The 13,206-nt window shown below is 29.0% G+C and overlaps 1 protein-coding gene and 1 non-coding gene across 2 annotated transcripts; one reads left to right on the forward strand and one right to left on the reverse strand.

Moving 5' to 3' along the window:
* Window positions 1-7,719: 7,719 nt before the first annotated feature.
* MIR1520E (microRNA MIR1520e) lies at window positions 7,720-7,883 on the reverse strand. Its single transcript, NR_048673.1, has one exon. It is a non-coding gene; the product is annotated as a microRNA MIR1520e (primary transcript).
* A 3,572-nt stretch (window positions 7,884-11,455) lies between these two features.
* On the forward strand, window positions 11,456-12,762 carry LOC100812308 (transcription factor HEC2). The gene has a single exon (XM_006600905.3). It carries the CDS (start codon window positions 11,735-11,737, stop codon window positions 12,581-12,583), a length of 849 nt encoding a protein of 282 aa, XP_006600968.1. The 5' UTR covers window positions 11,456-11,734; the 3' UTR covers window positions 12,584-12,762.
* The last annotated feature ends 444 nt before the right edge of the window (window positions 12,763-13,206 follow it).

Genomic DNA, 13,206 nt, shown 5'->3' on the forward strand with positions numbered 1-13,206 from the left:
CCACCGTCACCAAGCTTTCGCCATTTTTTTTCGGCGTCCTCTACCCTAAGGTTCAACTAACCTGCCATAAATGCGACAAATACAGTGCATAACAAAACCAAAGCTAAGAGGAAGGCCACCTACCTTGAATGCAAATGGGTCCAAGGGCTGGCGGAGAAGCCTCGCGAAGAAGAAGACCACCAAGGAAGCTTCCGCGGAAGAGAGAAGAGGAAGGAAGCTTTCGCGGAAGAGAGAAAATGAAGAAGACAGAATGCTTCCGAAAGAAGGAAAAAGCTTTTTATGTTTTTAAATGAAGGGCAAAATTGACCTTTCAATAAATTGCTGGGTGCACCAGCAATATTGCTGGGTGCACCTAGCATATCCCAAAGTCTAAATAATCGATACATTGGTGTGGCCCAATGAATTGGACCTTCCCTTGCAAAACTTTGTTGTATATAGAATGAAGCTGCTATTCACACCTCATGTTTTGCTTTTTGCATCACATGTCTACATTTTTTTATTTTATAAAAATACCCTTTCCTGAAACTAGTTTTCAAAAAGATGTTTTTTTTTATAAAAAAATGTGACCCAACAAGCTAACCTTTAGAGCCCAGCCAAACTTATTTCTTGAATCATAAGACAAATCAAAACCCTCAATAATTTTGATTTGATATAAATAAATACTTAGTTTCAAAAGTTACATTTTATTTCCTAACAAACGGAACTGTTGTATCTGTATTTGATGAATCATATGGTAGCAGGAAGACTCTAGGTTATGTAAAGCATTGAGGCTAAGTTAATGCTTTGATCTCTTGATCCTTTGTGCAAAAAATGTTCAAACATCCTTCCTATGATATGTCAAAGTGAAGAAAGTAAGAGAACAATCAAGTTTAAACTCTCTCTTCACCTATAAAGATACCTCACTACTTGTGTGCAAACTACTCTGTGCAAAAGGTGATGTGATCAATGAAGATAACAATAGAAATATGGCTCAAAAAAGATAAGGAGTGTGGTTTATCAACATGGAGATGACTTGCATTGCTCCCAATGAACACATTCTCCAGGTGCACATGAAGATTGTTTAGTATCTAAGAGTAAGGAGCAATTTTGTTTTTCTGTCATCAATGTTTTTAGTCACTATAAATTTATAAATTTTGGTTTTTGTCTCAACTTTTAAAACATTAGTTTTTAGTCTCTATAATTTTTAAATACCTAAACTATGGTCTTGCAAAGGAAGGAAAAGGTGTTAGTTTTAAGGACTAGAATCTAGATATTTTAAACACAAACACAATAATTGCTCTTAAAAGTTTTAGATATATTTTTTAAATTTTTTTTAGGAAAAAAACACCATTAGTCGTTTTTATTTTCTTGAAAAGCTTGAAAGATTTTATTTGCATTTCCATTGAAAAGTTGTTATGCAAAAAAAAATAAAAATCATTAACTGTAATTGAAACATCAAATTTCTTGAAATAAGGTGTCACAATGATGGTTGCAATGATAATGAAGTGATAAGCAAGTTTGAGAAGGAATGTTATAGAGAAAAAGTAGGTTGGCAATTGTGAATTTGGTCAGAAGAGATAGTTGTGAACATGAAATAAGTCATGATAACAAAAATAGGAAGAAGGATTTACCATTGAATTAAAGTCGATCGAAGGTGAAAGAGAACGAAATTTGAATCATAAAGATAAAACAATTCTAATATTTTTCCTATTTCAAGAGTGGACTATAATGCTTTTAAAATATATGAAGAAGACCATTTTAATTATTTTTTTATCCAAATAATTTTTATTTTCAAATTTAAATTTTAAAAAGTGGAAACTTATTGTCACTCTATACTGGATCGAAAGTGACAATTTTTTTTCTTTTGTTAAGAAAAACTTTATTATAAATCGAAGTATTAGGAATATTCTAACCCATATGCAAAAATCTCACAAGGACACATCAAAACAACATATAAAAATAGGTCATGAGATCAATACACCATTTAGAAAACAATTACACTGAGCACTGTCTTTTTGCTTTATAATAGGTCTAAGATTTGATCTCTATCAAGTCCAAAACATCACTAAAGTCTTAAAGACTACCTTAAAACACGAACTCGGTACACATAATCCACATAAATCAGGGCGGATCCAGACTCAAAAGATAGGGGCTGATAATATAAAATAAAATTTATCTAACGTACATCACAAAAATATTCATAAATTGGTCTTCTAAAATGTTAATTACAATAATAATATATTAAAATATGAAACGTCATTCTTGTGTGTCACCAAAATTATCTATAATTATATTTATACTAAATTTTTTACCAATTTACTTTTTCAATGTATATTAACAAAATAACAGTCAAGAATTCATCTTTCATCTCGCTTAATAATTATAGATTAACAAAGCTCGAGAAAAATAAAAACCAGTTATATAATAAGTAGAACTAGTCAAATATAATATTGGGATAAGATATCTTTACAAAAAAGATAAGATTACTATTGATTTTATAATTTAAAATGACCGAGGATAAAAAAATTGATTGTATAATAACTAAAATTCAATAAAAAAATTAATATAATATTTGAATAGATTTTTTTAAAAAAATATAAAATTTCTATTGATTATTGATTTTATAGTTTAGAAAAAAGTGGAGATAAAAATAATTAAATAATAACTAAAATTAATAAAATATAATAAATATAATTTCCTAAAATAGGATAAGATTGTTATTGATTTAATTGCTTAAATTAAAAAACAAAGTCTAGAGAGAAAAACAGATTATATAATATTAAATTATATGCACTATAAAACAAGTTTACAGTATAATTTAATCATAAATCATCGAATTATTTTAAAAAAATTATTTTAAAGATCAATAAATTTATCATATATATATATATATATATATATATTAAATTATGATTAAATGATTGTAAATTTTTTTGATACGGTTAGACTATAACCATTTTTCTCATATTAATAACTAAATTTTAATTAAATATAACTTTTACATAAATTTTCCTTAAAATATATAAATGAATTGGATGACCCTCACGGCTTCACACTCACGCTAAATTTAGAGCAGTTTCTTAACCCATTTACACACCCACGTAGCCAAGTTGGCAATTTTTACAGAACTATGCCAAATAATTTTGCTATACGCACTACCTTTTTCATTTTTTTACAGTCACCACACTTATTGTTAATTTTGATATTTGGAAAAAAGTGAGGGGGGCCCTGAGTTACAAGCCGGTCCGCCCCGGAAATAAACCATATACATGTGTCAAAGTATGATGAACAAGACAAAAAACTTTGAATGTAAGTTACAAGTGTTTTTAGAACTTCTTTATTAAAAATATAAAAACTCTTAAAAATACTTTTAGCCTTATGTTCAAAAGACTCAAAGTCTTTTCCTTCTTATAATTGAAATGTAGTTATCTGATATGCTATTTGTTATATATTTACTAGATTCATTCGTATTAAATAGGAGGAAAAATTGAAGGGAGAAAAGATGACACCATTTACTTCATTTTTTTTGTCATATATATAAGCATATTAGTAAGGTTCCATTTTTTTTTTATCATTTTCGATTGAATAATGACAAAACATTTCTCTTTCTTTTTTTTCTTTTTAACATCACAACGAAACGAAGAAAAGAAATATATTCTAATTCTAATTAATCAACAAGGATACACAAAAGCGCAATAAAGTATATTATTTTAAAATAGATTATGTCCTTTTCATTATTCCTCTATTCTTTTCATTTATCGATGAAGCATAATCTAAGGAGAAAAGGCCGAACCTTAGCACAAGTTTGGTTTGATATAGGTATGGCAATTCTTCCCACAACTGGGATCCTCGGGGGGACTGTTCCATTTGAGGTCCTGCAGTTGGGGAAAAATTTTTCGCTGGGACGGAGATGAGAATGAAAAATTTTCTGCAGCTAATTCGGGGATGGGTACGGGAACTATGCTTCTAGTCTTGTAGGGTTCCGTATTCCTGCGTATATAGAATTTTACTCATATACTCTCATAACTTATAATATGTATAACATAAATATAAGTGCTAATATAGTATTTTACTAGTAAAAAAATATAAAATAAAATTATTATAACATAACAATAAAACTAGCATAACATTATAAGTCTTCATATAATAAATTAACATCATCATAACGAATCAAGTCTTCATACTTTCATCTAAGGAATGAAAGTGAAGCAGTGAAGAAGGAAGTCAAGGAACGAAGTCTGAATGTTTGATGCGGTATTTTAGGATTTGGATAATATTTGTGTCTTTGTGACTTGTGAGATATTACTTATATATATGATAATTTTATTTTGTATTTTTCTTACTAGTAAAATAATATATTAACCCTTATATTTTTGTTATACATATTATAAGTTAGGAGGGTATATAAGTAAAATTCTATATATGCGGGGACCCTGGGGGGTAGGGAACATAGTCCCTGTCCGCATCCCCGAATTAGCTGCGGGAGTTTTTTCTTTCCTATCCTTGTCTCCGCGGGGGATTTTTCCTGACCGCAAGACCCCAAATGGGGCAGTCCCCACGAAAATCCCCGAGTTGCGGAGAGAATTGCCATGCCTAACTGTAACATTAATGTGTACTTGGATATTTCTTGGATATTTTTATGCTTGTGTGATTTTAATACTATTATTATTGATTTATTTTAGTATTTTTAGTCATATTTTAAACTTAGAATTAAACCTTAAATTTATTATTGTTGAAAAATTGAGATAAAATAAAAAATTATATTTATTTTTTATAATTTTTTGATATTTTTTAATGTAAAACGAGATTTCCACGAGGAGTCGGGGAATGGGGACAGGGCAACGGGAAAGGGGAGTAGGATAAGGTTCGAGGACGGAGAGCGGGGGAGTACTCCTCGCAAAGGTGCCATGCCTAGTTTGATATATTGAAAGAAATTATTACTTTTATTCCTAAAAATTAAATATGATATCATAAGTTGTGTTTAAAATACTTATAATACTTATTTGTTTAATCAAGTAGATCTCCTTATTTATTAAAAAAATATTAACTAGAATCAAATGCTGATTTTCACATTTTTTTTTGTTTTTGATGAATTTCACATTTTGTTTTGTTTGCGTAGATGAAGAAAATAATATATTTTTTCTGTTTTTTTTTCAATTATGGACCAATTATCAATTATGAGAAACATTTATTCCCATTAAACTCCATTACTTTAATTTTCTTTTTCATCTCATTACATTGACAGGAACCAAACTGGTTCCAATCGAATAATATGATGAGAAAGAGTTTGGTGCTAATTTAACGGTGCACACCACCGTCAAGCTATTTAGTTGAGCTACAAGTAGTGACTACTGCAAATGCTAGCACAATGCCAACCCATTTTAACCTTTTTTGAGTTGACTCTGCAGCTTTATAAATCCCTTTCAGGCTTTTCGCCAAAACTACTACCATTGGACACAGTGCAAACAAGACTTTTAACTGTTTACTCAGTACTGTCAATTAGAAAGAAAAAGTAAAACTACTCGTATATCTCAGAATTAATGTTAGATGCTATGCTGGGGTGGAAAAGGGTTGCCATAGTAACAATTATTACCTTATAAAAACTATAGCAAGACAACTCGAAACGTTGCTTAATCCCATTTAATTGAGGAACATTTTATATATATATATATATATATATATATATATATATATATATATATATATATATATATATATATATATATATATAACATATTAAATTATATCAGTATAATTTTGAGTAACTTTAAGAGTATTTTTAATAAAAATGTTAGAATTAGTTTAATTTTAAGTAACATTGTTCAACTTTTTTTCACATGATAATATAAATAAAATATTTTTTAAGCATGATAATACCTGCATACTTAAATTAATCACTTATTTCAAGAATCTTAATATTAGAATGAATTTTATGTAGTATTTAAATCTATGTAAAATTTTAAGTTCTCACAAAATTATAATAAACAACTTATTTAAATAACTATATATCATAAATATTTTATAAAGTTATTCTCCATCCTTATATTTTTTTTTAAATCTAATAATTATAATGAGTCACTAATCTTAACTTCTAAATTTTAAAAAAATAAATAATAAAAATAAAAAATAAATTTGTTAAAGTTATTTTGGTGTAACTTAATTTATCTCTATATATATAAATGAATAAAGATAAGGGACCACTTTCTCTGCAATTATAATCAACATCTTATCTTCTTATCTGCTGTCCTTTTTACACGATACATTACTTCAATTTCCTTTTTTTCTCTTCCTTTCCTTTTCTCATTTTTATTATAAATAAATGATTCAATTCTGTTAAACAAGCATATTTTGTCTCCTTCTTTCAAGTGGGTCCCAGCAACAGAGAAGCTAAGATTTATATTTTAATTTATCCTCCTAGTATTATTAGAGACCGAATCTTGTGAAAACCAGAAGGTGCGCTCTAGCTTATGTACAAATAATAATTTGGTTTGCATCATATACAATAATTTCCTCCTAAACTGTTTCCCATATAACGATTTGATTTTGATGCATTAACAATAGTGTAAGATATTATTGTTCATTATCATATATCCTGTTTTCTAACATGTCGAAAATGATAATGTTTTTTTTACAATAAACTATTGATTGGTTTATCAGAACATAAAAAAATTTATACATTTCCATATTGCTATATGCACGCGGGTGTGCCTTTGGAACATAGAAGATTCAGGGAGAAACATGGTGCGTTCAGATTGTACTTGAACTGACGAACAATTTATGTTAAAAAGAACACAAAATTTATTGAGTTGCACACGTTTTTGTAAGCGAAAAAGCTACTAAAATTGCAAAAGCTGACTACCATTATTTTGGAATTCCAGAAAAGGACTGGCAAAACAGTTAGCAACACAAGCCATATTAATACCAACTTTTTTTTCCTACATTTTCTGTAAAAATACTAAAATGATATGTCATTATCAAATTATACAATCTTTAATTATATTATATTTTTGAATTGAAATTCTCTTCAGAACTAGAAGATTATTTTGCAAATCACCCAGTACGTAAGAGTTTATGATCCATTAATATTCCTAGAAGACTTCAACATTGTGAAAAATATATATAAGTTATGTTGTCAGTTAATTTTTAACTTTTTTACTAGTTAAAAAATTTATTTATTATTTAATAAATAAGTTTTTTTAGTAATGTTTAATGTTTTTAAATGGTACTTGAAGTAATATTTTTAAAAATATTAATTTCTAATTATATATATATATATATATATATTTTTAATATATTCATTTAAATTTCTGTTTAATCTTTTAAAATAAATTATGATTATATTAGTTTTCAATCATTTTATTTTTCATTTATTTTAATAATTAATTTTACTAAATATTTATAATTTAATAAATTAATTTTTAAACTTGGAATTGCTTTTACTTCCAGCTTGTAAGTAACTTTTTAATTCTTACTTAACCTTCTAATTTTTAACTAATTTTTTAATTAATTTTATCTGACATTACCATGATGTATATTAGAAGATTATTTTGCTCTGCGGTAAATATGTGGCATATTTTAAAATATAGGTAAAATTATAAATTTGGTCTCTCAGTTTGTCTCCAGTTTTAGATTTGGTCCCCCAATAATTTAATTCATGAATTTGGTTCCCTTATTTTTTTAAAATTATGCAATATTGGTCTCCCATGCCACAATTGGACGTTGACCGTTAACAAGTGATGTTGACTGTCATATGTCACGTTCTTATTGGATGACGACTGTCACGTGTCATGTTCTGATTGGATGTCAACTCCATGAAAGATGAAATGCATTGCTGTTTTCATTGACCAATTAGAATATGACATGTGACAGTCATCATCCAATCAGAACGTGATACGTGACAGTTAACATCACTTGTTAACGGTTAATGTCTAATTGTGGCCTGGAGTACCAACATTGCATGATTTTACAAAATAGGGGGACCAAATTCGTAAATTAAATTACTGGGGGACCAAATCCGAAACTGGAGATAAATTGGAGGACCAAAAATGCAATTTTATCTATAATATATTTTTCTTTTTTCTCCTCTTCTTATAAATAGACATGATAAGAAAACCTGTAGTCGTGGGTACCCGCCCGAATCCTTCCTGACTTTGATGGGTAATACTCGAGTTGACCGGGTATAGGTTCGGGTTCGGGTTTTCCCCGATAATCAAAAGTCGGATACGGGTATGAGTATGAGATTATTAGACCCGTCCCGACCGCGAACCCAAACCTATCCCGTCACTTAAAATCTTTATAATTTTTGTATAATTTAATCAAAAGGTATAGATTTTTTTATTACTAGTTAATTTTATTTTAGAATTTTTACATAATTTAATATTATTTTCTTAACTATTTTTATAGACACACGCGCTATAATAAATTTATTAATATATAAGTAGTTAAAAATAAATATTTAGCAATCAATTTATTTTTTCTAAAATCAAATTTTTAATATTTATTTTACAAAAAAAAATATTTTTTTAATTTGAATGATGTATAGGAGATAATAAACTTAAACCCATCGAGTATCGAATATGAGTATAAAAATATATTGGGAAATCGAGATAAAGAATTGGAGAGACAATACTGTACTCGTCCCGCCCAATTGTCATTTCGACTTATAAAATCTAAATTTTATGTATGTATACATTTATATTTATATTTTTTAAATAAAAAAGATGCATGCACGCTCAAGTGGTGAGTGCAGAGTAGAATGAGCGTCCGCAATTACGCCTTACCGCTAGCTCCCAATCTACCTCGAAAAGAGTTCTCAAGAGCTAGAGCAGTGACTAGTTTCGTAGCATAATTCGTCAGGATCTAACTCATTTATTAACTTTCACATTATAATTTCTTCAGTGATATGTGAAATTAATTTCTCAGAATCTAACTTCTTATCGTTTAATATGTATTGAAAACGATGGGTGGATATCAATGTCCAATTAGTGAAAAAAACAAATAGAAGAGAAAAAAACGGCAATAGATAATATAATATGATAAGTAAAGAAATATATTGAGAAATAACGAATATTAAATAAAGTATGATATATAAAAGTGTTTACATATTAATTACGACTTAACATGTATTACGACTATTACCGTAAATTATTATTATCTTTCACATTTATGCGAGGAAATAATTTAATGGAATCTAACAAGACAAATTTCTTATTGTTTTTATTTACAGACTATTTTCCATCTTGTCGGCGAGAAAATGTTACCTCCATATATATATATATATATATATATATATATATATATATATATATATATATATATATATATATATATATATATATATATTTATTAAAGGAGCATTTTCTCTCAATAATATTTCTGTTCAATACACGTGAATTTTAAAAATAAACTCAAAATTTCTTGCTTCTAACTTCTAAGATCAGAGTCACTTCCATCCATCCATGTATGTAAAGTTTATTAAAAATAAATTAACTTCAATATTTAGTATAAACTTTTGATTAATTTAAAAGTTATTTAAATTTTTTAATTTCAAAATCAATTTCTCAAAATCATAATGAAAATTGATATATATATATATATATATATATATATATATATATATATATATATATATATATATATATAAAAGAGAAATAGTGATCACATTTAATATTATTATTATAAATTTAAATTTTATTCTAAAAATATGTTAAGTGATTATCATATTTAATATTAATACTCATAATTCAATGAATAAATGTTTAGTAAAGAGAGTTAATAATAAATTAAAGATATAAAAAATTTAATTTTAAATAAATTTTAAAATTAGTTATTATTTCTTATAATTAGGAGAAAAAATGATAATTATATATAAGATAAAAAAAAAGTACGATATGATAAAATATTATATCTTATCTCCAATGTGATTCTTACAGATAAATTATGATCAGATAAGATAGTGAAATATAATATCATTAAATATAATAAGATATAAGATATTAATATATAGTAATTAAATGAAAGCAAATATTATTAATCTAAGGTGTTGAAATATCCATCAACTATATAGATCGTATTGGTTGGGATCTAATTCATTTTATTGGTTATTGGACTCAACCCAATATTGACTGACATACACAATGATTAAAAGCATGAAGTGACTAAAATTACTAAAAGCAAATCAAAATGAATAAAATAATTATTTTATTGATCATTGAACTCAACTCAATGGCGATTGGACGATAACAACATAATTTTGATATTGATTCTAGAAAAAATGTATCTAGTAAAAAAGAAAATAATATCACTAGCTTGATTGAGAAGTTTGATATTTTGAGATGAAAACCATATAAAAAATTATTATCTATTATCCTTTTTTCCTATCTGGTAGTCTGTTTTGTCCTTTTCATTTCTTTTTTGCGAAGTATATATATATGAAGCCAGGCCCACTGTACTCTTATCTTGATCTCTGCCTTTGCTGCCCTTTCCGACGGTGACGGAGGTAAGCCTTGAAGGCTTGCATTACAGTAGTAGATTGATTTATCTCCCAGTGTTGTTCTGACATATGTCATGTGATTGTGGGGGCCACCTTTGGGGGCTTTATCAAAGCAAAACTAGTAAAAATTTCAAGGCAACAAAGCAAAGAGCTTTCAGTCAAAAAGGATGATATCACATTGACACATACACATACAATGCACCAACGGCTCTTAGTTGAACACAATACATGATTGTTATAAATCTTCTTGTGTTTAATTTCTCCGACTAAAAAAAATACACATACAATGCAAGCTTAATTTCAAACCTGATTCATGCACCAGCATTTCAACCAATCCTTTCTACCCCAGCTCCACCGTTATGTGGTCCCTCTTCATTCTTAACCCTTGATCTTAAATGCCTCTACCTTTGACCTCTAACCCTTCTCCACACATCAACGGTGCAGCACTAACCTTCCCTTAAGACAAACCCCACACATCATGGGCGGTTCCCATCGGTGATAATAATTAATAAAAATGTAAATTCAATCATCATAAATGAACGAGAGGTACAGGAATAGATTACTTGATACTAAATTTTTCTACTTTTAGTAGTTTTAAGTTTAAGTTTTAAACATACAACTACCTCAATATCAAATTTGAGTTTTAGAGTACCCTTTTAGAATAGTTTGTGATCATAATTTTAACCATAACGTAAGGATTTTTAAAGTAATTATAATGACAATGTGACAACAATTAAGACGGTAAGAGTCATATTTATCTGCAATTTCTGATAATTAATCTAAAAATACAATAAAATCGGGAATATAATTTAAAACTTTACTCTAAATATACAATTATTTTAAATATTTAAATAAAAAGTTTTATTACTTATAATAATCTACTCTTTCCAAAGAATACGTTTAATTTTGTAAAAAGAAAAAAATGTCATAAATGAGAGAGAGCTTCGTAGATTTTCCTCAAGTTTCCAAAGATCAAATATTACTCACAAGTTTCTATAAAAAGGGCTTCCACTTACAGTGACCCTGCTGGATATTGTTGTTGTTGGTCGGTTCACAGATAAAATAACAATCTCTCTTTTCTATCTTCTTCTGCACTTTCTGCACTCTAGTTAATTTCCACTATTTTATTCTTTCTCTCACACCCCTCATCATCATCATCATTATCATTTTTCTCTCTGATACAAACCATACTATTCACACCCTCCCATACTCTGCAGCCCCCTCTCTTTTCTCACCTTCCCCATTCTTCTTCTCCTCTCTTTCATGGATGTGGACATAGTGAAAACTTCCAACAACAACAACAACATGGACGTTATGGCAATGATGATGCAAATGGAAAAGTTCCCCGAATTATTATTCTGCGACGACCCTTTTTATACCACCACACCCACTTACCAAGAAACCGATTTGTTATCAAGTGGAAGAAGCTCCTCATCAACAACCAGCGCTTCCACCCTATTCAACAACAATGTAACAACCACAATTCCACCGACGACAACACCGTCAAATAATGTTGTCCAATTTTCCAACATTGATGACCTTTTCCAACAACAACCACCTATGTCACAGTCCCTTCAACTTCAACCCTACCCTTCTGAAAAGAAGAAGAAGAACAACAACTCGATGGCGGCGATGAGGGAGATGATATTCCGGATAGCGGTGATGCAACCGGTTCACATCGACCCGGAATCCATAAAGCCACCCAAAAGAAGAAACGTGAAGATCTCGAAGGATCCACAGAGCGTGGCGGCGCGGCACCGGAGAGAGAGGATAAGCGAGAGGATAAGGATTCTACAGAGACTGGTCCCTGGCGGCACAAAAATGGACACTGCTTCGATGCTGGACGAGGCTATTCACTACGTCAAGTTCTTGAAGAAACAGGTGCAGACGCTGGAACAAGCAGGGGCAAATAGGTCACCACACAGTAGTAATAATAATAATAATATTCTCAATACTACTCACGTTGTTGGTGCTGTTGGTTTTCCGCTAGGGATGTCTTCTAATTACTCCAATAATATAATTAGTAATGTTGTTAATTATTCTTTGTTGATGAAGGGTGGTTGCCAACCTTGTCAAGTGTTCGGTTCCACTTCTAAACAATTGCTCAGCTAATTATAGTTGAGAGGGGAAGTTTTGTGAGAGGGAATTTGCTTGTTTTTATGATGAGAAGCAGTGGGTTGGGTTCTGTAGTGTTAATTAATTGGTGTATGCATGGGTTCGGTGGGTCGTGATGAAGAACATGTTTTCTCCATGTTGTTGCCGTTGTTGCAAATGAATTTCTTTTGCTTTTACAATGGTCGGAAGGTGATAAATCGAAGTTTCAATAACGTAATGGATGAATCTGTTCTACATTTTTTACAAATGATATTTAAATATCGTAATATATCTCATTAATACTTCTTATTTCTGTCTTTAATTAGTCTATTCTACTTATATCTTGTTCGCTTTTTTTTTTCTCTCACTCACATTGGTATTAAATATAATAAATAACATTTGGGATTTTTATGCATATTTTTTTATTATTTTATGGTGAGCAGTCTGCGTTGCACGCCTTCTCACGAAAATCTAATCAGAGAAAAGAAAGGTAGTTGTACCAAAATAAAAGTGTGTTAGAAAATAGTTTTTTTTTTTAATTAAAACGTAAATTTGCATAAAATAAGAAAATCTTAGTTGAAGATCTAGACTCTTATGGTCACTTTATCATCTGTATATCACATTTTTTGACCGATCAAATA

The sequence above is a fragment of the Glycine max genome, chromosome 17 (assembly GCF_000004515.6).
Source record: "Glycine max cultivar Williams 82 chromosome 17, Glycine_max_v4.0, whole genome shotgun sequence".
Taxonomy (NCBI): Eukaryota; Viridiplantae; Streptophyta; class Magnoliopsida; order Fabales; family Fabaceae; genus Glycine; species Glycine max.

Coding starts and splice junctions, on each gene's coding strand:
- LOC100812308 (XM_006600905.3), top strand. CDS start 11,735: ATGGATGTGGACATAGTGAAAACTTCCAACAACAACAACAACATGGAC.